Source organism: Cetorhinus maximus, chromosome 22, assembly GCF_964194155.1.
Source record: "Cetorhinus maximus chromosome 22, sCetMax3.hap1.1, whole genome shotgun sequence".
Lineage (NCBI taxonomy): Eukaryota > Metazoa > Chordata > Chondrichthyes > Lamniformes > Cetorhinidae > Cetorhinus > Cetorhinus maximus.
In genome coordinates this window covers 3,346,770-3,372,665 of record NC_135900.1, presented here as the reverse complement: position 1 = coordinate 3,372,665, position 25,896 = coordinate 3,346,770, and the positions used below count along the sequence as shown (strand labels likewise).

Here is a 25,896-nt window from a genome sequence, read left to right as displayed (position 1 = left end):
GTATCTCAGGAAGGATGTTCTGGCCCTGGAGAGGGTCCAGAGGAGGTTCACGAGAATGATCCCAGGAATGAACTGTTTTCTTCTCCACTGATGCTGCCAGACCTGCTGAGTTTTTCCAGGTAATTCTGTTTTTGTTTTGGATTTCCAGCATCCGCAGTAGCTTTTAGCTTTTTGTTTTTATCCAGGAATGAAAGGCTTAACATATGAGGAACGTTTGAGGACTCTGGATCTATACTCGATGGAGTTTAGAAGGATGAGGGGGGATCTGATTGAAACTTACAGAATACTGAAAGGCCTGGATAGAATGGACGTGGGGAAGATGTTTCCATTAGTAGGAGAGACTAGGACCCGAGGGCACAGCCTCAGAGTAAAGGGAAGACCTTTTAGAACAGAGATGAGGAGAAACTTCTTTAGCCAGAGAGTGGTGAATCTATGGAAGTCATTGCCACAGAAGGCTGTGGAGGCCAGGTCATTGAGTGTATTTAAGACCAAGATAGATAGGTTCTTGATTGGTAAGGGGATCAAAGGTTACGGGGAGAAGGCGGGAGAATGGGGTTGAGTAACTTATCATCTATGATTGAATGGCGGAGCAGACTCGATGGGCCGAATGGCCTAATTTCTGCTCCTATGTCTTATGGTCTATATTTGGGGAAAGAAAAAAGAATTCAAGTGAAATCCAAACGCTCGCTTGACTTCCCGGAAAAGGGTTTCCTCCTGTCCTGCTGAGCTGGAACTCTAACCTGCCCAATCCCCGCCCTCACAATCCGGCTGGTTGACAATTTTGGGAAGGCGACACGGGAAGAGTCGGAAGGTATATTTGCGGCTTGTTGTAGGGAGAGAATCACCTTTCAGAGCCCGGAATGGCTTCCAGAATAGAACCAGCGGATGGTGAGTGGAGTTTAAGAACCGTTTCGATTCCCCAATCACACCGGGGGGCGGGCGGGCGGCCGGGCGGGCGGGGGGGTGAAATTTAACCTGATGTTCATTTCGGGCGGCAGTTTCCTTCTGTCCTGGTCACCGGCTCCGACATTGAGTTCAATGATTGGAGAGATATGGGAATTATTACAAATTGGATCTTAGGGCAGTCCGGAGGAGGAAGAGGGGAGGGAGAGGAGGAGAAGGAGGGGAGGGAGAGGAGGGGAGGGGGTATTCTTGGTCCCACAGGGAGAGTTAAATTGGGGTTGCGCGAATTACCCTCTGGTCGCTCCGCTCCTCCCTCTGTCCCGATAATGCGGAGCCAACTGACCACGAATCACTGTCCACCCCGGGGGGGGGTCCCCATTCAGACCTTGCCCCATGTTCTGGGCCGCCCCTCGCTGAGCGTTTCCCTGCTCTCGGCCTCCCAACAGGGAAACGAAAGTGAAAGGGGTTCGGAGTCACCCACTTGGTCCCAGATACAATAACAAAAGTTTATTTTTTCGAGGCGCTGATCTGTTGGAAAGTTTATCCTGGGCTTTCGGGACAGTTTTTCTCACTGCCTGTGTGTCTTTTGTTTTACATACTATTTAACAACAGAAATAGGCCATTCGGCCCATCAGATCCATGTTGGTATTTAACGTCTACATGAACCTTCTCCCAAACACTCCTCATTTCACCCCATCGACATTATCCTACAATTCCTTTCTCCTTCATGTGCTTCTCTCGATTTCCCTTAAATGCCACATCATAATTGTCAGTAAGGACCCTTGAATTGTAAATGAGAGAGGTTTCCAGTATGTATTGGAAATGAAGAGAGGTGAGGGGGGTTATTAGACTGAGGCGGAGAAAGGAGTGGGATTTGGCCAACTTCTGAAATACCCACTGGTTGGCCCATTTCCCAGTCCTCACCCTCCATTTGTTGACAGCACGTCCACCCGTATCATCCTCCAGGAAGCCCTCTCCACGCCTGCCATCCGATTAATGGCAGCGGGCGGACTCCCGAGGCTGCTGGTCCAATCAGAGAGCCGGTTGCCTTGGAAGGATGGCAGCCCTGCTGGCACAGTTGGGTATTGCTGGCGTTGGAGGGAGAATGGGAGGGAACCCTCTGAAGGCGCCTCAACCTTGTTCGAATAAGCGGCAGCCCAGTGGGGGTTAGCCAAATGGCTCAAACATGGTGCAGGACAACCCTGCCCCACCCCAGCCTGGTCCCATACTGACATCATGAAATGAGCCAAGAGTAGAAAACCTCAGACAGTTAGGACACTACGTGAGGAGAGAGAGAGAGAGAGAGAGAGAGAAACATGGTAGCCACAGCTGCCATGCAAGGAGAGGAAAGCCCCCTCCGCAGCATGGTCTGCACCTGCACATGTGGCCTGTTGATCCCTGCAGTTCTGGTGGTGGGTGGGGTGATGGGCGTAAGTACAGGTGGTCTCACAGGCCACCCCCCCCACCCTGGACAAGCAAACCACCTCCAGGAATCTGCCAGGCAGTGCCAAGCCTGTCCACCAGTGGCATCCCCAGTCTGCCCACAACTGGGCAGTTAAATATTCCGATTCACTGCCAGGTGGGCGGCCCTTCCCACTTCCACCCCGGCAGGATCGGCCGGAGGGGGAGGGGACCCTTGTTGACCTGAATCTGTCTCCCGTTGTAATAGCCTCCCAATCCAGTCAGCAAAGCTGCCTCAGTGGCACAGGGACGATTTCACCCAGGGACAGAGTAAGAGAGGACATGAGGGAGAAGCTGAAAGACAGCACGTGTGATATAAGGAGACACAGAGGGAGAGAGAAAGAAACAGCAAAATAAGGAGAGAGAGCGCACGAGTGAATGAAAATGTGAGAATGGAGAGAGATGTAGAAATTCAGTACAAACTTACATTTCACAGATCTTTCAAACAAATTGCTTTATCTCCAATGAGTCACTCTCCAGTAACATTTTTACCCCGGCAAAAAGCAGCAGCCATTTCGTGCACAGCAAGATTTTCCTGAAGTTATCATTACTGGTCTGTTTTGTATTTTAACAACAATGTACAGAGTAGAATTCTGTTTGAGTGGAGAGCGTCTGTTGCTCACCCTCCCCACCTCCCAACCCCAACCCCCACCCACACCCCCAACCCCACCCCCACCCCCAACAACCCAAGAAGAGCAGCAAAGTCCCTGGGCGGCTCAAAAGGGGTTCAAGAAGATCTTGATTAGAAGATTCAAGGACCATGTGCTCTCAAATGCTGGATCACATTAAAATGCCTCTTTTTTTTTATTCTCATGCTTATTTTTAAATCCCTCCATGGCATCACCCTTCCCAGATCGCCACACTTCTCTATTCCTGGTTTCTTGAGCATTCCTGATTTTAATAGCTCCACCATTGGCAGCCATGCCTCCAGCAACCAAGGCTGTAAGCTCTGGAATTCCCTCCCTAAATCTCTCTGGCTCTCCACCTCCCTTGACTCCTTTAAAATGCTCCTCTTTAACCAAGATTTTATTCCTCTGTCTAAGCTCTGTATGTGGCCCAGTGTCAAATTTTGTTTGATAATGTTCCTGCGAAGCACCTTGGGACATTTTACGATATTACAATTTGGTAATCCTGAGTGTATGGGTGCTATATTAGAGCGTGTATATTAATGCAGGATCTTCCTTTTGGCATTAGCCATGGTTCAGTGGGTGGCTCTGAGGTAGGCGGTCAGGTGTTCAGCAGTACTGAGGGCGTGCTGCAGTGTCAGAGGTGCCATTGTTAAACCTCTCTCGGGTTGATGTAAAAATCCCATGACCACTATTTTGAAGGGAAGTTCCCATACCCTGCACCCTGGTATCTTGGCCAATATTTATCCCCCAACCAACATCAAGAAAAGAGACTATCAGATAATTATCAAATTGCTGATTGTGGGATTAAAAACAGAAAATGCTGGAAAAACTCAGCAGGTCTGGCAGCATCTGTGGAGAGAGAAACAGAGTTAACGTTTCTTGTTTCAGAGCTCTGAAGAAGAGTCAGACGGACTCGAAACATTAACTCTGTTTCTCTCTCCACAGATGCTGTCAGACCTGCTGAGTTTTTCCAGCATTTTCTGTTTTCATTTCAGATTTCCAGCATCTGCAGTATTTTGCTTTCATCTTGCTGATTGTGGGAGTTGGCTGTGTGCAAATTGCCTGACTCTTGCTGATTGTGGGAGTTGGCTGTGTGCAAATTGGCTGCCATAACTGTTTTTTTGCACATTAACCATTAACTATTCAAAAGTACTTCATTGGACGTAAAGAGATTTGGGGTATCATGAGGTGGTATAAATACAGATCTGTCTTTCATCTTTCCTTCACTCAAGAGGAAGACAGCTGGAGCGATGATAGCACCTACAGCGATGACTTTGTCAACAGTGATGAAGAGCTGAGTGGCAGTGATACAGACAGTATTGGTGAAGGAGAATTTGGTGAAGAAAGATCCAGGAAGAGTCAGGCAAAGGGAACAGAGACTAAGGTAAGTGCTTAATGCAAAAAATAACGTTGTCAAACAAGGCGGCCAGGAGGCAGGCTTGCCACAATGCTTACCGGAGCATGAAAATCATGGAAGCCCCGTGAGGTGGTGAAGATGGAGAACTTGGTTCAGTAGAGCACACACAAATTAAGCAACATGTGAGATGAGCATATTTCGATAATAATTGGCATTTCAATCATGAGAACGTTATTTTCCTCCCCACCATCTCTGAGTTGAAGATTATTTCACCAGCCAGCACTCTTCACTAAGTCATTTAGTGAGCATCAGTCACCTGAGAGCTAGTACAATAAATGCCATGGAGATAATTAGGACACCACTTAGGCTTAATCCCCTCCCTATCTAGATCCACACTTCCAATGGGAACCAACGGGCAACAATCCACAGTGAAATAGTGCTTCTGCTACTAGTTCACAAACACTGAGGCCAGTTCCTGAACAGCCCAATACATCACTGGGGACCTTCAAGGCTTCTCAATTCAAAGAACTGGGGACTGTGGATATAAAGTAATTACCAAGAAATCCAATTGGGAATTCAGGAGAAACTTCTTTACCCAGAGTGGCTAAACTGTGGAACTTGCTATTACAGGGAGTAGTCAAGGTGAATAGCAAAGATACATTTAAGGGGAAGCTACATAAACATGAGGCAGAAAGGAATAGCAGGTTACTCTGATAGGTTATTGTGGAGCATAAAGACTGGACCGGACTAGTTAGGCTAAATGGCCAGTTTCTGTGCTGTAAATACTATTGGAGAATAGGAGATAGAATTTAGATCCCCTGTTAATCAAAATCACATGCAAATACACAGTCTTGCTCTTACCTTTGTTCTCTTTTGCTGCTGCTTGTAGCTACTCCGACCAGAAGATCTGCTGTCGTGCTCTGTCACACTCGTCTGTCTTGCGCTATCCTCACACATGCACTGTAGCTTGGCTGCAACCTCCCCGTGACATCTGTTATCCAACTTCCTCTAGGTCGACCCCTCTTTCTGCTGCCCTCCAATTTGCCCTCTAGAAGAGATCTCTGGAGCTTTTCAGCTCTGATCAAACGACTAAAATGCTGACATTTTCTTTTCTGGATGTCAGTTATTTTTGCTCTTGCAATTTCAAGCACCTCTTCATTTGTCTTGTGGTCTGTCTATGGAATTTTAAGCACATGTCTTAGTATCCACATTTCAGCGTTCCCGTCACCCAATGTTTTATTCCACTATTTTTTATTGGGTGATTTGCCAACCCCACACACCAAGCAGCGCATTTAAAAAGTCAACACTGAAGTAAGTACCCTGGCCTTATCTCCAAACCACCCTCTCTCTTTGACAGCAGCTCTCCCCTTTGAGGCTGTTTATGTACATTCACTCTGAACTATAATCCTCATTAGAAACATCCTGAATAGAACTTGGAAAACGAGAAAGACACAAGATTGAGTCAAGGTCTACAGTCAATTCCTGTGCCTCCCTTTTAACTTCAAAACTGATCACAATCTAGAATCTTGGTAACTAAAATAGTTGCATTTTTATATTATTTACTAATTCTTGGATACGGCAAGGTTAACATTCGTTGCTTATCCACTAGTTGCCCTCGAGAAGGTGATAGTGTGCTATCATCTTGTCCCATCCAGGGAAGATGTGCTCATGGTGCAATGAGGAAGGGAGTTTAAGGATTTTGACCTAACAACAATACAGGAACGACGATATATGTCCAAGTCAGGATGGTGTGTACTTAAAAAGGAAACGTTTACAGGGCTTTGGAGAAACAGCGGACAGAGTGGGACTAATTGGACAGCTTGTCCAAAGAGCCAGCACAGGAACGATGGACCAAATGGCTGCCTTCTGTATGATTCTGTGATTCCACATTTCTCCAATCAGTCTTCATACCTCCGATCCCTAAAAACATTGGTGTTAAGCCTTGTAGTTTTTCCATGTTCTGTCTCCAGTACTTGAGTGTTTCCCCTGTGTCTCAGTGGCCTAAACTGGGCACCCTGAAAAACCTAGTGGCAATCTTCAACAAAGTATATCTTAACATCAATATTTCCCTTTCCTTCCAGCCCTGCAAATATTACAACGAGCGTAAATGCAAGGACCAGAACTGCGCATATCTGCATGTTTGCAAATATTACTTCAATGGAAACTGCAAATATGGGGACGCTTGTAGGCTGAGCCATAGGATGAGTTTTGACACTGAATCCTCCTGTTCCTCATCAGATGAAGACACACCAAGAAGTGAGTTTGTTTATTCAGAGGATTGTGTTATTGAAGACATCAGCGGTGACGTTTGTAAAATGTCTCGTACTTGCTTTCAAATCCCTCCATAGCCTCCATCCGTTCCTATCTCCATAACCCTGCAAGATCTCTACACTCCCAAACTCTGGCCTCTTGAGCATCCCCAATATTGATTGCTCTACCATTGGTGGCTGTGCCCTCAGATGCCTGGGTTCTGATCTCTGGAATTCCCTTCCTACAACTCTCTGCCTCGCCACCTCTCTCACCTCCTTTAAGCACTCCTTAAAACCTACCTCTTTGACCAAACTTTTGACCATCTTGCCTAATATCTCCCTCGCAGCTTGGTGTCATACTTTGTTTTATAATGTTCCTGTGAAGTGCCTTGGGATGTTTTATGTTAAAGGTGCTATATAAATAAAAGCTGTTGTTGAAATCATTTTTAGCGAGTGCAAAGACCAGGAAAGGAGAAAGGTAGGAAAGAGTGAAAAGGAAGGAGGCAAAGTAGGAGTCATTAAATTACAAAAGGGATAACGGTACAAGGCAAATAAGATGTGGTAATGAGACACACAGGATCAAAAGATGACGTCCAATCCCTCTGCACCTGCTTGCCCTATCAGAACAACCTGAGAGCTCTCTGATTGGGCCTCAGTTCAAAGAAAAACATTCTCCACGTCTCTGCCTGACCTGCTGCATGGTTCCAACATTTTCTCATTATATAAACAAAAACTGTGTCTAGAGGAGGTGGAAATGGCAACAGCAGAACTGTTACCATCAGCTGCTGTCTGAAAAAAAACGTCCCTGATCTGAAGTTATCGAAATCAGTGAGTGCAGTTGTGAAGTGCCTGTTTGAGAGATGAGGTGCTGTTCCTCAAGTTTCTGTTGAGCTTCGTTGGAACAGTGCGGGGAGAATGATGGGAGAGAAGGAGTGGGACAGAGAATTAAAATAGCAAAGTGACTAGAAGGTCAGGGTCGCCCTTGCAAAGTGAACAGAGGCGTTCCGCGAAGAGGTCACCCAATCTGCAGTGGGTATCCCCTTAACTGGCAAGTTGTGGAACTGTGAAGTTCTTTTACTATTCATATTTTTCTTCTCTGAAATATTCTTTTCAAACTCCACAGGAACAAAGAAGCAGTCTGCAGGGAAGCATTACGAGTGGCAGATTAAGGACGGGGAAGGATGGAATGATATCAAATGTGACCACGTAATCGAGGCTCAGTACTCACTGCCTTGGATAAAAGGCATCAACCTTTACAACTCAGTATATGGGTGAGCTGCTGAAACTTGCCAGGGTTATTGAAAATGACAGTAGGGGTGTGAAGGAGTAGATTGTGATCCAGGAGCAGTATCTAAAATAGACATCCACATGCGTCTAATCTTGGCCAAGGCCCAACCATCTTCAGTGACTTCATCAAAGAAGCGGAGATAACCGCTGATGCTTGCACAGTGTTCAGCACCCTGCTCAATGCCTCCGACACTGGAGCAGTCCTTGCCCGCATTCAGCAAGAGCTGGACAACATCCAGCCTAAGGCTGATAAGTGCAAATAATGTTCATACCACAAAGGAAAGGATGCAAGACTTTGGTCTACACAGCTTCAGGTTACAGCGATAAAGTAGTGGGATACGTAACATGGATATCAGGGAATCTTGTTACGAAAACAGAGTGGTTATAACTTAATTTTTACGTAGAATAGGGGAAGCAAAACAGCTCAAGTCCCAAAGCCAGTGAAATTTTTGAATTTATTTGGAATGATTTTCTAGAATATTATATTCTTGAACCAACAAAACAGCATGCCGTCATAGATTTAATAATAAGCTTGAATTAGTCAATAATCTAATATTACTAGTTAACAGTGACAATAATATGATAGAATTTGATATTGGGTTTGAGAGGGAGAAGGATGATTCACAAACCAAGGTTCACTTTCAAATAAGGGTGAAGGGATCGGCTGGAATTGACCACAATAAACTGGGCAGAACTACTAAAAAATAAAATAATTGATGACAAGTGGTAAGTCAGTCAGCCAGGACCTGATGGTATATCCATCCCAGGATATTAAGAAAAGTAGATGAGAAATTGCTGGTTGTTGACTGTTCCAGAGAGGAATCCTACCAGTTCCATTCTGGGTGATGACCAATAGAATAGAATAAAATGAGCTACATATGGAATCATAGATGGATTGATAAAAGGTAAAGATAAACAACGAACGAGATATTGATAGAATAATGGCAAAGGAACCTGAGACAACACAGCAACTTGTGTGAAAAGAAAGGTTTCCTGTGATAGGGAATGCATTGCCTAAAAGGGCAGAGGAAGCAGTTTCACAGAGTCATAGACTCAAAGATAACTTTTCAAAAGGGAATTGGATAATAACACGAAGGAAAAAATTACAGGGCGAAGAGAAAAGAGGAGGGGAGTGGAACTAATCGGATAGCTCTTTCAAAGAGTTGGTAGGGGCACTATGGCCCGAATGGCCTCCTTATGTGTTGTATCGTTCTATGATTGTACCCAGATACATAAATAAATGTCATGATTTATATGAGGGGGAAAGCTCTTCTTTCTCCTCCTGGGCCACACTCCAGCTGAAAACAAGCAGTCATTTAACTGCCAGACCTGGGCCGATGTCTGGTTGAAGAAATGTTTTGGGGATTTGAGCCCTAACACTTCTCCTCCCCAAAGGAAAGCAGCTGGCCTTTCCTTGGCACCATTGTCCACTGGCACGGGTGAGATTTGAAAGGGTAACTGTGTATCGCCTCACTGTACGGGACTGAGCTGGAACTGACTGGGCAGTATTTAATGGAGGCAATGGTGGTCTTGCCCATCGGCCGGAGAGCCAGCAAGAGCCCGCATGACCCCCTTTTCAGGAAGGCTTGCCACACTGTGCCAATCAGGCACTTAACTGGCCAGCGGCAGGCTTTCCTGTGGATTAAGAACCCCAGGGAAGTGGTGGCTGCTGTTGGTACTACACCTACCGAAGGCTTAAGATTGCTGATGGACCCAGGCACAGGTGAAGTTGGGGAGGTGGGGGTGTGGGGTGGAGGTTGTTGGTGAAGGGGTCGGCAGCAAGGGCAGGGGTTTGGCCCTCAGGGTTCCCCTTCTCAATGGTCGGTACCTTCAGGAATCTTTTAATGAGAGGTTGGTGGGGTCCTTCCCATCAGGTTAAATGCCCACCACCAAACTCGCCACGGGGTAGAGCATTAAATTTTGCTCACAGTGGCCGTTAGCCAACGTGCTGCATGGTGCTTACAGTCAATGAATTCTGTATTTCTCAGCATGATCTCAATAGATTTTGATAAAATGCGAGTCCGTGGAAAAGATCTCCAAGTTCGGCGTAAGACCTTTGCTAGTTCCCCAAAGAAGGATGAATGGCTCTGGTATTACCGTTGTAAGCACAAATGGAAAAAGTTTTCACCAAAGGTAAGAGAACAAGTTTGCTTCCTGCCAAGTATGGAAGTCCTGTTTAACTTTGGAGTCACCCAACCATTGCTGAAACCCTCGTCCGTACGTTAGTCACTTCCAACCTCAACTCCTCCAACACTCCCCTCACCGATCCTCCTGTGATGCACCCGACACAAACTCTAAGTCCAAAAGCACCATTGCCTGCATCCTATTCCTCACTATGCCCCCTCTGTTTGTATTTGTACATTTGCTTAATACAAATTTACCAATCTCACACAGGACTGATAATCTAATCCTAGGTTTGGTTTATTTGAAGATGTAGCGCTGGATTGCTCAGCAGCCAGGTTTGCTATAAAGATTCAGCAGCTATTGTTAACAGGAAAGAACAGCTGCAATTCCTTCACACCACATGTTGCTGGGTAAACTGAAAGCTCCTCTGAACAATGTTTCCTGTTCACGTGGTTTACATCCTGACTACTTACTCATTACCATATTCTCTCTTAAAGCAATATCACAACACTCTCTTTAACATTATCAACTGTCACGCATTCCTCCACACATTTGACTCAAAACCCTCATTGTTGTTGAAAGCAGGAACTTGCATTTATATAGCACCTTTTTATGTCCTCAAGACATCTCATTTTAATAATCGTTGTTATGTAGGAAATACAGCAAACAGTTTGTACACTAGCAAGGTCCCACAAATAGCAATAAGGTAAATGACCCAATAATTTGAGGGAAATATTTTGGTCAAAACGCTGATGGAAACTCATCTTCTCTTCAAAAAATGCTGTGGGATCTTTCTCTTTTATCTGAGAGGACAGTTGGGGCCTTGGGTTCACCTCCTCTATAAGATGGGGCTTTATACAGTACAGCGCTCCTCCTCGTTGAATGGTGGACAGGCTCAAAGAGCCAAATGGTCTATTCGAGCTCCTATTTCTAAGGGCACCAGGAGTGTTAGCCTGGACTTGTGGTAGATTCTCTGGAGTAAGACTTGAACTCACAACCTCTTGACTCTGAGGCAAGATACTACTCACTGGATCATGGCTGGTACCACGAATAAGGTCCCCTAGAGCCTACATCAGAAAGCTTCACCAAACTTTTCTGCTAGAGTTCTTTTTCATCTTCTGATTAGGCACTTTACAGCCTTCCGGACTTAACATTGAGTTCAACAACTTCAGACCATGAACTCTCTCCTCCATCCTCACCCCCTTCGTATCCCCTTTTTTACAATATTCATTTTCATTTTTTATTTTTTTATCCACTTACTTTTATTTATTTTCATTTTTATTCATTGTTTTATCCCTACCTTTTACCTTATTTTCAATCTTTTTTCCCCTCCCCCCACCCCACCCCCACTAGGGCCATCATGTTGTTCTTTCCAGAGTGCTTACCCTTGTCCTGCTATTACCACATTCTGCTTTCTGACCTTAATGCCGCCAGTATCACTATCATTAACACCCCTTTGTCCTTTTGTTCATGACATCTTCGTCAATCACTCCTTTCCCTCCATCTATCTGTCACTGGCCTTCTATCCAGCTTCACCTGCTCCATCCCCAAATTTCAACACATTTTTACTCCATTTTAGCTCTGAAGAAGAATCATACGGACTCGAAAAGTTAACTCTGGTTTTTTTTCTCTCCGCCGACGCTGTTAGACCTGCTGAATTTTTCCAGCATTTTCTGTTTCTGTTTCAGATTTCCAGCATCGGCAGTACTTTGCTTTTTATCTTGCCATTGTAGTTAATTAGGATAATCAATTCCCTTTTTATTAATAGGGTAAGACAATCAGAAGTGCTGATATTGAAAGTCAGTATCAACTGAATATGCACAAATCCACCCAGATTACAGTGAATCACAAATCTTACAAGATCTGCTTCAACGGTAAGTTTACATAATGTTCTTTGAAACTCAGCTTGATAGATAGAAACCTTAATGCATTCAAAATGTGTAAGACAAGGATTTCCTTGGTGAAGGTAGTGGATAGCTCTGGTTCACTGATATAATTGATATCATATGGGAAGAGTAAAATTATACAGAGAAAGTTTTAACTGCACTCCTACCGCAATTTATTGAGTTTGGTAACATGTTGACATGCAGTCATATCATCTTAGTTCCAATGGAGGCCACTCTGTCCATTGTGCCTGTGCCAACTCTTCTTTTAAGACCTATCCAATTAGTCCCACCCCTGCAATTTTCCCCCATAGGCCCTGCAGTTTTTTTCTTTTTGAAGTATATATCCAATTTCCTTTTGAGAATTACTATGGTAACTTCTGCAGCTGCCCTTACAAGCAATGAATTTCAGATCATCATAACTCGCAGCATTAAAAAATGTCTTCTGGTTCTTTTTCCAATTACGTTAACATTTATAAAAGCTCTCCTTTTGGTGTCTGTATTATGCTTTAGGAACTTGAGTCCATTCAACCTGTTTAAAACTGGTCCATTATTCAAATAGATCATGATGTGTGCATCAACCCCATTTATCTCTCTTTGCTCAATCTCTCTTGCCATCCATACCCAACAAAAATCTATTAACCTGTCTTAAAAGCTCCAATTGTCCTCCAGCACCAAAAGATTTTCTGGTGGAGAAAGTTCCAAACTTCCACTACCCTTTTGTGTTTTGAAAAAACAATCACTTCCTAATTCCAGTCCTGAATGGCCAAGCCTCATTTTAAGATCATGCTCTCTTGTTCTGGAAACAGTTTAAGTGCACCTACCTCACAAACATTTTTAACATGTTAAGCACCCCTCAATCCTCCATGCTTCAGGGAACACAAGCCAAGTTTATGAAACCTGACCCCATAATTTAACCCTCCAAGTTCTGGTATCATTCTGCTAAATCTGTGCTGTGCCCTCTCTCTCGTATCTCCTTCCTGAGGTGCAGTGCCCAGACCTGAACGCAGTTACTCCAGGTGTGGTCTGACCAGTGCTCTGTAGGATGAAAACATCACATTCTCCTTGTATTGCCCTTCTATTCACACACACACACCCCCCCCCCCCCCCCCCCCCCCCCAGCCAACGCCCCAACCTTGGGATAAAGGACAACTTTCTATAACTCATTTAGTTGTGTTTTGTGCATGTCTACTGGACATATTTAATCAGCCTTCTCCTCTGGTTTCCTGTGAAACAATTTTCTGATCTTTTTTCTAGAAATGGTGCAGATCAATGTGGCGACTGGGACAAAGAGAAGACTCAAACGCAGACCTAAATTGCAAAGCACAAGGAAGGCCAGCCACAGGTTAGCACCATGAGAGAACACTGACAAATGAAAAGAAAGGCTGGAATTTAAATACCTCGACATCCCAAAGCTCACTAAAACCAATCAAATACTTTGTGTAGTGTACTCACTGTTTTAATTAGGAAATGTGGCAACCAATTTGCACACAGCAAGGTCCCACAAGCAGCAATATGATGATGACCAGATAATCTGTTCTTTTGATATTGGTTGAGGGATAAATATTGGTCAGAATACTGGGGAGAACTCCCCTGCTCTGCTTTGCAATAATGGCTGTGGGATCTTTTACATCCACCTGAGAGGGCAGGAAGGGCCTCCGCTTACATCTCATCCACCACAGATGGCACCCCTGACCATGCAGCACTCCCTCAGTACTAACACTCGGGGTGTCAACCTGGATTATGTGCTCAGATTTATGAAATGAGAGTTAAACCCATCACCTTCTGACTCGGAGGCTCAGGAAGTGCGCTCCACTGATCCACGGCTGAGAATGAGGCAAAACTTGTAACAACTGGGAAAATAACCAAAGTAATCCCATTCAGCTCTTGTCAAAATCTCTGCCACTTGCTCTTGATCACATCCCCCTCCCCCCAGCCTCCAGAGCTGCTTTCCCATGTTGATTAACATCAGTATCCTATCTGACCCTAAGATGAGCAAGACCACCACCCCCTACCATCCATATCTCTCGTTTCCACTCCCAGCATCACTGTTTACCTCATCTCCATGAAAATGAAAACCTTCACCCATGTCTTTTGTGGGGCCCATAGCTCTCATTCCCCTGCACATTCTTCACTTGCCTCCTAAAGTTCCATTCTAAGTAACATGCTAATGGGTTAGTGATGTATTGATGGTTTGAGATGAAGTCAGGTGGGAGGAGACCCACACGCAGGATTAATTCTGGCATGGATCTGTTGTGTTGCATGGCCTATTGTGGTACCATAAATTCTCAAATCTGCCAGATGTCCACCAGCCATGTTCTCTCCCACACCTAGACTTGCTCATCTACCCTTCCTGCCATAGAATCATCAAACCTCAGAATGGTACAGCACAAGAGGAGGCCATTCAGCCCATTCTGCCTGTGTTGGCTCTCTGGTAGAGCTATCCACATAGTCCCATTTCCCTTCTTTTTCCATTTTTGGTGGTAGTTCATAGTCCAAACTCCAGTGCTTCATCTTAACAACTGGGGAATGCTCCCCAGACGTTCTCTTTGGTATCCTCTTTGTAGCCTCCATTTCTATTATTCTGTAAGGAGGTTATGTTGAACTTGTATAAGACACAGGTTCCACCTCAGTTGGAATATTGTGTCCAGTTCTGGGCACCGCATTTTAGAAAAGATGTGTAGGCATTAGAGAGACTGCAGAAACGATTCATGAGAATGGTTCCAGGGTTGAGGAACTTTAGTTACATAGTTTGGAGAAGTTGGGACTGGTTTTCTTGGTGAAGAGAAGCTTGAGAAGAGATTTGATAGAAGTATTCAAAGTCATGAGGGGTCTGAACAGGGTAGATAGGGAAAAGTTGTTCCCATTGGTGGAAAGATTGAGAAGCGAAGGATACAGATTTAAGGTAATTGGCAAAATAAGCAATGGTGGCATGAGGAAAAACTTTTTCACGCAGTGAGTGGTTAGGATCTGGGATGCACTGCCTGAGAACGTGGTGGAGGCAGGATCAATCAAGGCATTCAAAAGGGAATTGAATTATTTTCTGAAAAGGAAGATTGTGCAGGGTTACTGGGAGAGTGAATCTAGGTGAATTGCTCCTTCGGAGAACCAGCACAAGCATGATGGGCCGAATGGTCACCTGTACTGTAACCATTCTCTTGTTCTATGGAAAGTTACTATTGAATCTGCTTCCACTTCACTTTCAGGCAGCGCATTGCAGATCACAACAACTCGCTAAGTAAAAAGAAAAAAAAGGATTCCTCATGTCATCTCTGGTTCTTTTGTCAATCACATTAAATCTGTTTTCTCTGGTTACTGATCCTTCTGCCACTGGAAACAATTTCTCCTTCTTTATTCTTATCATGACCCTTCATGATTTTGAACACGTCTATTAAACCTCCTCCTAATCTTTTCTGTTTGAAGGTAAAACAATGCCGGTTTCTGCGATCTTGCCACAATCTGACATCTTTCATGCTGGGTACCATTCCAGTAAATCTCCTAGCGTCTTCTTTAGGTCCTTGATGTCCTTCTTAAAGTGTGGTGCCAAGAATTGAACTCAATAATCCAACTGGGGCCTAACCCAGTATTTTTTTTCCTAAAAGTTTAGCATAATTTGCTTGGTTTTGTATTCTCTGCCCCTAGCTGTAAAGCCCAGAAGCCCATTAACATCCTCCTCCACTTGTACTCACTGACCTCCAGTGGTTTCCCTCCCTGCAATATGATCAAATCAAAATCTTCATCTAGATTTACTAAGCCCAGCCAGCACATCCCTCCTGCTGACCTTTGCCGCCTTTTCCAGGCCTGCATGCCAACGTTGGATCCTTTTTGGTTAGTTTAAGGTGGGATTTCTTTCTACTCGTTAGTGGGGATGTTCATCCCAGGCAGTGATTCTAAAATTTGTGTTTTTTTTTGTGTGTGTGACACACTCAGTCTTTCAAGATCAGTGAGCCAGATCAGTCTCTCTGGGCAGCACCAACAATACAAGTGGCAGTTTTCAGGAAAACATGGCAACTGGCACGACTACAAAACACGGGTAAGGAATTGTTTGGTGACCAAAGTTTGTGCTTTATGAAGCTTATGATTAATAAGAGCGGAACCATCATCTGCCAGTGAACAGACTCGCTCCTTTCAGTGAGAGGACACAAAGACCTCACCCTACAGACGCCCCAACTGCTTTGTGTAGATTTGGCACCACTGGGACATGACGTGCCAGTCAGAGCTCGTGATGTACTGGTTCAACCAGGGACTGGGAAAATACCAAATAGTCTGGAGTTCAGTCCTCACCACCCTCTCCCACCCTCCACACACCCACCTACAACAGTTCAAGGACAATGGGTTGAGAATTGGCATAACATGCCCGCATTTTCTTGATGTACGTGCCTGGTGGTCAGGCTTCCTGAACTTGGAGAATTAGTCATTATGAGTTTGTCCACTCTGTTTGGTGGCTGAGAAAAGATAGCTGTTTCTTAGAATTGCCAGTCTCCCTGAGACACAACTAAATCCGCCAATAATATGAGAGGTAACCAACACGAGAACTAACCAACCCATCATATGGAAGGTAACCAGTACGACAACTAACCAACCAATCATATGGGAGGTAGCCAGTACCATCCCCAAACGTGCATTTGATCATCTAACCAGACTTGGGTGGATATTTTGAGATTCTCTGGAACTGGGACAAACTGATTGGCTAGGCAACCAGTCTGAAGCAGATCGGGTTAAGTGAGGCGGGCTGATCTTGCTCAATATTAGCAACATAAAGATCATGGCACCCAAGGGCCTTTTTTTCTGACTTTTCCCTATATCTCATAGAGAGGAACAGACACTGAATGTTCGGTGAGCAGTAGGGAGATTGAATCTGCATACCTGCAAAATCAACAGGGCTGCATGACCTTCTGTGTTAATAATGACAAGATGCAACTGGACTTCACGGGTAAGTGATGCTCTTGGGTGGACCAACGGTTTCTACTAAATGATGTTTCTGTGATGTAACCTCTGTGTTTCTATGTTTACCCTTTACCCTTTGTGACACAATTCATTTACTAAGACTAGTTGTGGATTGGAAGAGCCAAGTCTTGGGGAATCCACAAGTGAGTGTAACCAGCTACAATCATTCAAACTGCCCCACGCTTGTCCTGCTGGGAACACTCTGCCCATTAATTTATGGCTGGAAGGTCATCTGGAATCTGGTGGATAAATCCCAGTTGCTCGAGTTCAGAGACTGTTAAAGATGGGAATGCTTCTCTGAGGCTGACTTTACACTGAGATTGTTTCCGGTTACAACCATCCAGTTCCTATCGGGGAGCCAAGCTAGTTGGTCAATTATTGATGGCCCATGGAATGCTGCAAGTTAGTCCTCGTGAAATGTTTTTTGAAATTAGTGCAACATCCAATACCTAACCAATGATCCCCTTTCCACCAGAGGGCTGACATTCTGCCAAATGCACTTCTCTTTGGTGCTGACCCTAATTAGCTCCCCCTACCAGGAGAGAGGAGATGAAGGATACTACAAAGGCTATGGGCCCTTGACAATATTCCGGCAATAGTGCTGAAGACTTGTGCTCCAGAACTTGCCATGCTCCTAAACAAGCTGTTCCAGTACAGCTATAACACTGGCATCTACCTGGCTATGTGGAAAATTGCCCAGGTATGTTCTGTACACAAAAAGCAGGACAAATCCAACCCGACCAATTACTGCCCCATCAATCTACTCTCGATCATCAGTAAAGTGATGGAAGGGGTCATTGACAATGCTATCAAGCGGCACTTACTCAGCCGCTCACTGATGCCCAGTTTGGGTTCCATTGAAGCCCTGGTTCCTGGCCTCATTACATCCTTGGTTCAAACATGGGAAAAAAAAAGCTAAACTCAAGCAGTGAGGTGAGACTGACAGTCCACAACATTAAGGCAACATTTGACCGAGTGTGGCATCAAAGGAGCCCTAGCCCAACTGGAGTCAATGGGAATCATGGGAAACCTCTCTGCTGGTTGGAGTCATACCTAGCACAAAGGAAGATGGTTGTAGTTGTTGGAGGTCAGTCATCTCAGTTCCAGGACATCACTGCAGGAGTTCCTCAGGGTAGTGTCCTAGGCCCAACCATCTTCAGCTGCTTCATCAATGACCTTCCCTCCATAATGTCAGAAGTGGGGATATCCACCGATGATTGCACAATGTTCAGCACCATTTGTGACTGCTCAGATACTGAAAAAGTCTGTGTCCATATGCAGCAAGACCTGGACAACATTCAGGCTTGGGCAGACATGTGGCAAGTAACATTCGCACCACACAAGTGCCAGACAATGACCATCTCCAACAAGAGGGAATCCTACCATAGCCCCTTGATGTTCAATGGCATTCCCATCACTGAATCCCCCACTATCAACATTCTGTGGGTTACCATTGACCAGAAACTGAACTGGACTAGCCATATAAACACTTTGGCTACAAGAGCAGGTCAGAGGCTGGGAATTCTGCAGAGACTAACTCACCTCCTGATTCCCCAAAGCCTGTCCACCATCTACAAGGCACAAGTCAGGAGTGTGATGGAACACTCCCCACTTGCCTGGATGTGTGCAGCTCTAACAACACAAGAAGCTTGACACCATCCAGGACAAAGCAGCCTGCTTGATTGACACCACATCCACAAACATTCACTCCCTCCACCACCGACGCACAGTAGCAGCAGTGTGTACCATCTACAAGATGCACTGCAGGAACTCACCAAGACCCCTTAGCACCTTCCACCACCTGGAAGTTCCCCTCCAAGTCACTCACCATCCTGACTTGGAAATATATCGCTGTTCCTTCACTGTCGCTGGGTCAAAATCCTGGAACTCCCTTCCTAACAGAACTGTGGGTGTACCTACACCACATGGACTGCAGTGGTTCAAGAAGGCAGCTCACCACCACCTTCTCTTGAGCAATAAAAATGCAATAATCATTGGCCTTGCCAATGATGCCCACATCATGGGAAAAAAGCTATTGATCTCACAATTACATCATTGTGCCATTTGCGTGAGTTCCCTTCACTCCTCTGAGTTGAATAAAAACCTTTCTAGTCGTTTCAAAGTCTGAAGTAAGAAATGTAATTGCATAACTAATACCTAGTTTGGGCTATTTCTTCTCAATTTCAACAACTTAAATCTCAGTAGGTTAGATCTTAACTTCATGAACTAGTGTAGAGCAGGAGAGACATAAAACACCTGTCCCTTTTACATCTTCCTGATATTTATTTCTGTTGAAGTTGATGGAAATTGACTTCAACCACACTGCTGCTACTTTGTGTCGGTGGTGGAGGGAGTGAATGTTTGTTGATGGGGTGCCGATCAAGCGGGGCTGCTTTGTCCTGGATGGTGTCAAGCTTCAGTGCTGTGGGAGCTACACTCATCCAGGCAAGTGGGGAGTATCCCATCACACTCCTGACTTGTGCCTTGTAGATGGTGGACAGGCTTTGGGGAGTCAGAAGGTGAGTTACTTGTCGCAGGATTCCTAATCTCTGACCTGCACTTGTAGCCAGTGTTTATATAGCTAGTCCAGTTCAGTTACTGGTCAATGGTAACCCCCAGAATATTGATAGTGGATGATCAGTCATGGTAATATCAAATGTCAAGGCGAGATGGTTAGATCCTCCCTTGTTGGAGATGATCACTGCCTGAGGCACAAATGTTCACTCCAGTTAAAATTTTAAAGATTAGATGTCTTAATGTTGTCATTTTAATTTTTCAGCTATGCTACAGACTAACATGTCCACTGGTGCAAAGCGCTGTATCCGCCGCCTTTCCCTGCCATGATAAGCTGCCACGTAAACCAGTGAATTGCCTCCGCCTGATGATCCTGCGTGTTACCGATCTTCTTGTGGAGAAAGAGGTGGAAGCTGCTTTGCAACAATTGATAAAGCGGTTTTGAGCAATGACGAGGCTCCTCTACTGATTCTCATAGCTGCAAGCTGCAAGCTGACTAATGGACAATAGCCATGCATTTGATAAATTTGCTGATTATTTTTCAAATCATTAAACTGCCAAACTTGTACCACTGCCTTCCCTTCCCTTAAAAAAGAAACATGAAAAACCTTAAGAATTTTTGCAATGAGACGTTAAACTGAGTCTTCATCCACCCTCTCAGGTAGACATAAACGATACCATGGTACTGTTCCGAAGAAGAGCAGGAAAGTTCTCCCCGGTGTCCTATCCAATGTTTATCGTACAAATAATATGCCTTTGAAAAAGAAACACTTTTTTGTGTGCAAATTTACTGCCACGTTTTCTACATTAAAACAGAAACCGCACTTCAAAAAAGTACTTTATCTGTTGGAAAGGACTTTGGGGCATCCTAAAAGGAGCTAGAGAAATACAATCCCTTTTTTTTTTCATCTTTCTTTTTGGATGCTCCTTAAAACTTACCTCTTTGACCAACCTTTTGGCCACTTGCCCCAATATTTCCTTATCTGGTCAGTCCTTGGCTGATCAGCCTCTGGGAAGCTGCTTGGGATATTTGACAATGTTAAGGGTATTGTATAAGTGCAAGTTATTATTGAGTGTGATATTTACACCAGATCGCCAACTGTCCAGGATTGCCCTGGAGACTCTGTGAATTCAATATCAGCAGCTTTCCTTCCCTAAAGGACATTGATGGAACCCGCTGTGTTTTTACAACAAGCTTAACAGCTTGCTGGTCATTTTTTTAAAAAAATACTGATACTAGTTTATTCATTTCCAGACGTTTTTAAACTAAATTCAGTTTCTCAAACAGCCGTGGGGAGATTTGATATTACCTAGGCCTTTGGATTATTGGCTCAGTAACATCAGCACAACCCTATTCTATCCCAATGCTATTACCACCCCCGACGAGAAGGCTGTGGAGTAAATGGTGGAATGGCCCATACATCATCCTTAGCAAAAATATACATTGGCATCAAGGGCTTTGAGATAGGTAACAATATCGGTAATATTGGTTTTATATCAAAATTGGTTCTCTTTTTTTTTTGTGCAATGCTGGAAACATTTATCTCAGCTAATTTGTTGCATTGTGAATTGGTGACAATCTAAATTATTCATCTTTTTTCTTGAATTGTCCTTTATGGTGTTTTGTATCTGAATAAACTGGGGATGAAATTGTGTTGCTGCTCATGTATCCTGGACTCTGTAATACACCGCATCATACAATGTTACAGCCCATAACCAGGCCATTCAGCCCAGTGTGCCTGTGTCAGCTCTTTGAAAGAACTATCCAGTTTAGACCCAGGCCCCAGCTTTTTCTCCATAGCAAATGAATCCTCTTCAAGTACATGTCCTATTGCCTTTTGGAAGTTTCTCTGGAATCTGCTTCTTTTCTCTTTCAGGTAGTGCCTTCCAAATCTTAATAATTCTGTGTAAAAACATTTCTCCTTATTTACCCTCTAGTTTTTTGCCAATGATTTTAAACCTTTGATCTCTGGTTACTGACCCACTTGCTACAGAAGTTTAAGTTATTTGTAAGAGAGTGTCAAACTGCAATTAAAGATTCCTACGAATTCCCACCCCTAATATAAATCTCTCGATTCCCTGTTGATCCCAGCTGCCAAGTTTAATGCTTACTTCACTGACCAAGTCTGTAATGTCATAGATAACACCATGGAGGCCATTCGGCCCAGCATCATGTTGCTGCTAGCTCTCTAACTGGAGCTGCCCCATCGCTTATATTGTTTCATATTTCTACTCAAGTAGTCATCCAATTTCTTCTTAAATAATGATGTAGAATCTTTGATGACAGTGAGCATGGAGGCCATTTGAACTATTGTGCCTGTGATGACAGCAAAATATCTCTGAATAAAAGATTTGTGCCATTAATTTCCTCAGCGGCTGCTCCTACTCAGCCAGCAATTCATCAAAATCTTGGCTTGTGTGTGTGCAAGTGGATTTTTCACCAAAGTTGTAACCACATAACACAGACAATACTTGATCTGTGTCATCTCCTGGACTCGTTCCCATCACTTGAGGAGTTCCAAGAGGAATTTTTCCAGAGCATTTGTTCAACTAACTGTCCTTTTGTTTTATCTCTGTTTTGATTTACATTTGGCCTCTCTGGCCTGTGTCAGTGTTTATGCTTCATTCAAGCCTCCTCCCACCACCCTCCCCTTCATTTCCTTCCATCAAGTGTACTTCTATTCCGTTCTGCCTCATGTGTTTATCCAGCTTCCCTTTAAATGTATCTACACTATTCACCTCAACCACTCCCTGTGGTAGTGAGTTCCATATTCTCACCGCTCTCTGGGTAAAGAAGTTTCTCCTGAATTCCCGATTGGATTTATTAGTCTTATATTTATGGCTCATAGTTCTGCTCTCCCTCAAAAGTGGAAACATCTTCTCTACTTCTACCCAATCGAACCCCCTTCATAATCTTAAAGATCTGTACCAAAGTAAAGAGCTCTGCTCCATCTTTTCCGATATAACCATTCAGTTTTCAGGTCATCCCAAGGCAATACATGGCGATGGAGCTGGGTTGTGGGTTGGGGTGTGTGAGGGAGGGTCAAATATCTTGTTACAATGCTCCAGTCATCATAGGATGGGGGTGGGGTAGGCTGTTGACCAGGAGGAAGGTTCTTCCCTCCCTCGCAACCCCCCTGCCCCTCCTTGGAAATAATTCTCCAAAAGAAAGCATTTCTCTCTCTGGTTGTTGATCTAAATCCAGTTCCTGTTAAAGTCACTTTACAGGAAACCTGATTATTATGGGTGGAGCTTGGAAATGAATGGACTTATAACTATGATCACTTCCTACCCATTACATTTTGTTTAAACCCAATTGGAATGGAATGCTCATCACTGTTTCCTTTGATGACATCCTGGGTGACACTGGCATGTCACTGCTTGCCCTCATAGTGATGCTGCTCCTGCACTGGTCAGTAGGTCAGCAGCACACAATCTGTACCGACGTTTACAGCCCATCATGGAATCAAATAGTACAGAAGACCATTCAGCCCATCGCACCGATACCAGAACTTCCAAAGCGGTATCCAATTAGTCCAATTCCCCTATAGTCCTGCAATTTATCCTTATTGAAGTATACATCCATATGCCTTGGCAAAGTTACCACACTCTCACACAGTACATTCCAGTTATGCTGCATTATAGTGGCATAACCTTTTCTTAAGTTTATTCCCAGGATGAGGGCATCACTGGCAAAACCAGCAGCAGTTATTGCTTATTCCTTGGTGCCCTAAGAAGCTGGTGGTGAGCTGCCTTCTCCTGTTGTAGCAGTTTGGTGCAGCCATTTTAGAGGCTAGTTCAGAGTTAGCCACATTGGTGTGGGACTGGAGTCATGTCAAGGCTCAGGTGGGAAGAGTAGGACAGATCTCCTTTCCCTGAGGACATGAGTGAACCTGCTGAGTTTTTACAACAATCTGACAGCTTCATGGTCAATTTTACTGAGACTAGCCTTTTATTTCCAGATTTATTTAACCTGAATTCAAAGTTTTAAACTGCAATTTGTGCTCATACTTTCAGGATTGTTATTCCAGCTCATTGGGTTACCAGTTCAGTAACATAATCGCTACAGTTAATGGAGAGGGCCCAGTGTCTCACGTACATGGGAACAGGAGGAGGCCATTCAGCCGCTTGAGCCTGTTCTGCCATTCAGTGAGATCACAGATTTTTGGCCTCTGAGGGAATCAAGGGATGTGCGGAGTGGATGAGAAAGTGGAAGATCAGCTGATCTTATTGAATGCTGGGATGGGCCATATGGTCTACTCCTGCTTCTTAGGATCGATTCACGATCTAACGCCATACACCTTAATACCCTTGTTTAACAAAACTACATCAGTCTCGGGTATTAATTGTTGATCTTGCCTCAATTGCTGTTTGCGGAAGAGCATTCCAAACTTCTACCTTAGCGTTTCCTCATTTCCCCCCTGGAAGGTCTGGCTGTAGGTATGACCCCCATGTCCGCTAATCCTAGACTCCCAAACCAGCAAGAAGACTTTCTACCTGCCCTATCAGGTTCCCATAATGTCTTGAAAATTTCGATCAAGTCACCCCTAAACCTTCCAAATTCCAGGGAATACAACCATAGTTAAAGTAACGTCCTCCTAATTTAACCCTTGAAGTCCAGAGATCATTCTAGTAAATCCACTCCCTCCCAGGACAAGGTATCCCTCCGGTGGTGTGGTGCCCAGAGTTGTACACAGTAATTCCAGGGCTTTGTAAAGCTGAATTCTACCCTCTTGAGGGTCTAGTCCTTAAGATCGAAAGGCCAACATTCCACATGGACACATTATGGAGCAGGGGGGACAATCGGTGAACGGGACAGATTTAAACTTGCCAACATTGTCCCGATCCCTGGATGAGAAGATCCAGAGCGAGTAAATAACACGTGGACCAGTCAAATCTTTGGGAATGCTGAGCGCTCTGGGACGGAACGTGTTGGATGAAGGGTTTAGCCGGCGGTGTGATTGGAATGAAATGAATGTCAATCTATCTGGGTGGGGGCGATGGAGAATTCACATTGCGATGGGCAGGAAGGAGGGGCTGATGGCGTCTGAGACCCTTCAATAACCTCATCTGGTTTCATTCTGATCACTTCAGCAACAACAAAAAAACCAAAGGGTGGGGGTTTTTCAGCTTCAGACATGCCACAGTTTTCACAAGATATTCCAAGTTGCTGTTCAGCATTCAGCCCCAATGGGAGCAAAATCTCCCCAACACTGGAAATCGCCCCAGCAGCTATTTCCGGAAATTGACACCAGGAGGTTGCGAATACAAAAGCGAAAGCGACTTCTCGCTGGGAAGATTCGCCTCTTTGCTGATCCTCTTGAGCCAGAGGTTCAACTCCCAACAGGAGGAGGAACCTCCTGGAGACCCCGCAGCTTGAAGTATGATGGAATATTACTTTGGATCAGGAGGTAAGGAGATCACTGGGTGGGTGAGTGGTGATTTGTAACAGAGAGAGAGAGATGGGCGGTGTGTGCTGTACTAACAGAATCGCAGTGTCGGTCTGGAGTCACCAATAATAGCTCAGGAAGTGAGCTTGCCTCAACCTTGAGGAGTAAGAGCCCTCTCGGTAGATTTACCTGACTTTGATGCTTTCAGTTCCTTTGTTGACATTGGTCCCCATTTGACTGAAATGTTTGGGGAGTGGGTGAGGAAGGTCCTGGGGCGCACCCTTGCTTCCAGACCGAAGCTCCGGGTTCAAGTCCCACTCTCAGGGATTGAGGGCCAAACCTTAGGAGGAGAGGGGGGTCAGCCACGCTGCAGCAGTGCTTTGCCAAGCACAATCATGGACCAATCTAGTCCATGGTCAGCAACACCCTCTTGGGGCCTGGTGCTTGGGGAAGGAGGATAATGGGTTATAAAATGTGGGCCTGACCTCTGGGAAATTCCCCCCCCCAAGGACAGTCTCATGACACGGAAGAGCGTTTTGTTAGTTGGAGAGCAGCTTGCTGAAGATCAGTGTGGTAGGGTGACAGCAAGGTTGGCAAGTGTAGGAAAGAGTGGGAAATTGGCGGTGGTGCATTCAACTACCAAAACCTTAAACTCTGGAATTCCCTCCCTAAACCAGCTTCTCCACCTTTAAGGTGCTCCTTAAAACCACTTGGGCCAAGCTGCTGGTCACCTGCCCTAATATCTCCTCATGTGATTGGCTGTTAAGTTTTATTTGATAACGCTGTGGTGAAGCACCTTGTGACAGGGAATCAGAGAATGATTATGACACATAAGGAAGCTATCCACCCCATCGTGCCTGGGCCCACTCTTTGCAAGAGTAATTTAGCCAGTTCCACTCCGCTGCCCTTTCCCTGTAACCCTGCTTTTTGTTTCATCTTCAGGTGCTTTTCCAATCCCCTTCTGAAGGTCATGACTGACTCTGCCTCCACCCACACTCTCAGACAGTGTGTCGTAACCACTCAGTGTGTAAAAAATTATTTTTCCTCATGTCACCTTTGGTTCTTTAGCCAATCACCTTAAATCTGCGTCCTCTAGTTCTCAACCCTTCCACCAACAGGAACAGTTTCTCCCTGTCTACTCTGCCCAGACCC

The 25,896-nt window shown here is 44.8% G+C and overlaps 2 protein-coding genes across 4 annotated transcripts in view; both read left to right on the top strand.

Moving 5' to 3' along the window:
* Nucleotides 1–745: 745 nt before the first annotated feature.
* On the top strand, nucleotides 746–21,009 carry LOC144696390 (uncharacterized). Its single transcript, XM_078567621.1, has 10 exons — nucleotides 746–888; nucleotides 4,226–4,377; nucleotides 6,432–6,606; nucleotides 7,723–7,870; nucleotides 9,875–10,019; nucleotides 11,779–11,884; nucleotides 13,151–13,238; nucleotides 15,824–15,926; nucleotides 16,706–16,826; nucleotides 19,620–21,009. The coding sequence occupies exons 1-10, from the start codon at nucleotides 861–863 to the stop codon at nucleotides 19,682–19,684; spliced, it is 1,131 nt and encodes a 376-aa protein (XP_078423747.1). The 5' UTR covers nucleotides 746–860; the 3' UTR covers nucleotides 19,685–21,009.
* Nucleotides 21,010–24,575: 3,566 nt separating this feature from the next.
* LOC144696406 (putative E3 ubiquitin-protein ligase DTX2) overlaps nucleotides 24,576–25,896 on the top strand; it is a 40,603-nt gene continuing 39,282 nt past the window's right edge. Inside the window, exon 1 of one of the 3 annotated variants that reach the window (XM_078567653.1) lies at nucleotides 24,576–24,765. In XM_078567653.1, the coding sequence (XP_078423779.1) occupies nucleotides 24,738–24,765 (28 nt within the window). In that variant the 5' untranslated portion in view covers nucleotides 24,576–24,737. Of the gene's footprint in view, nucleotides 24,782–25,693; nucleotides 25,772–25,896 lie in introns of those variants that run through there. The other 2 variants (XM_078567654.1, XM_078567655.1) reach the window with 2 other exon arrangements.

Coding starts and splice junctions, on each gene's coding strand:
- LOC144696390 (XM_078567621.1), top strand. CDS start 861: ATGGCTTCCAGAATAGAACCAGCGGATG. Junction 11,885..13,150: donor TTACAAGATCTGCTTCAACG/GTAAGTTTACAT, acceptor TCTTTTTTCTAG/AAATGGTGCAGATCAATGTG. Junction 15,927..16,705: donor GGCACGACTACAAAACACGG/GTAAGGAATTGT, acceptor TATATCTCATAG/AGAGGAACAGACACTGAATG.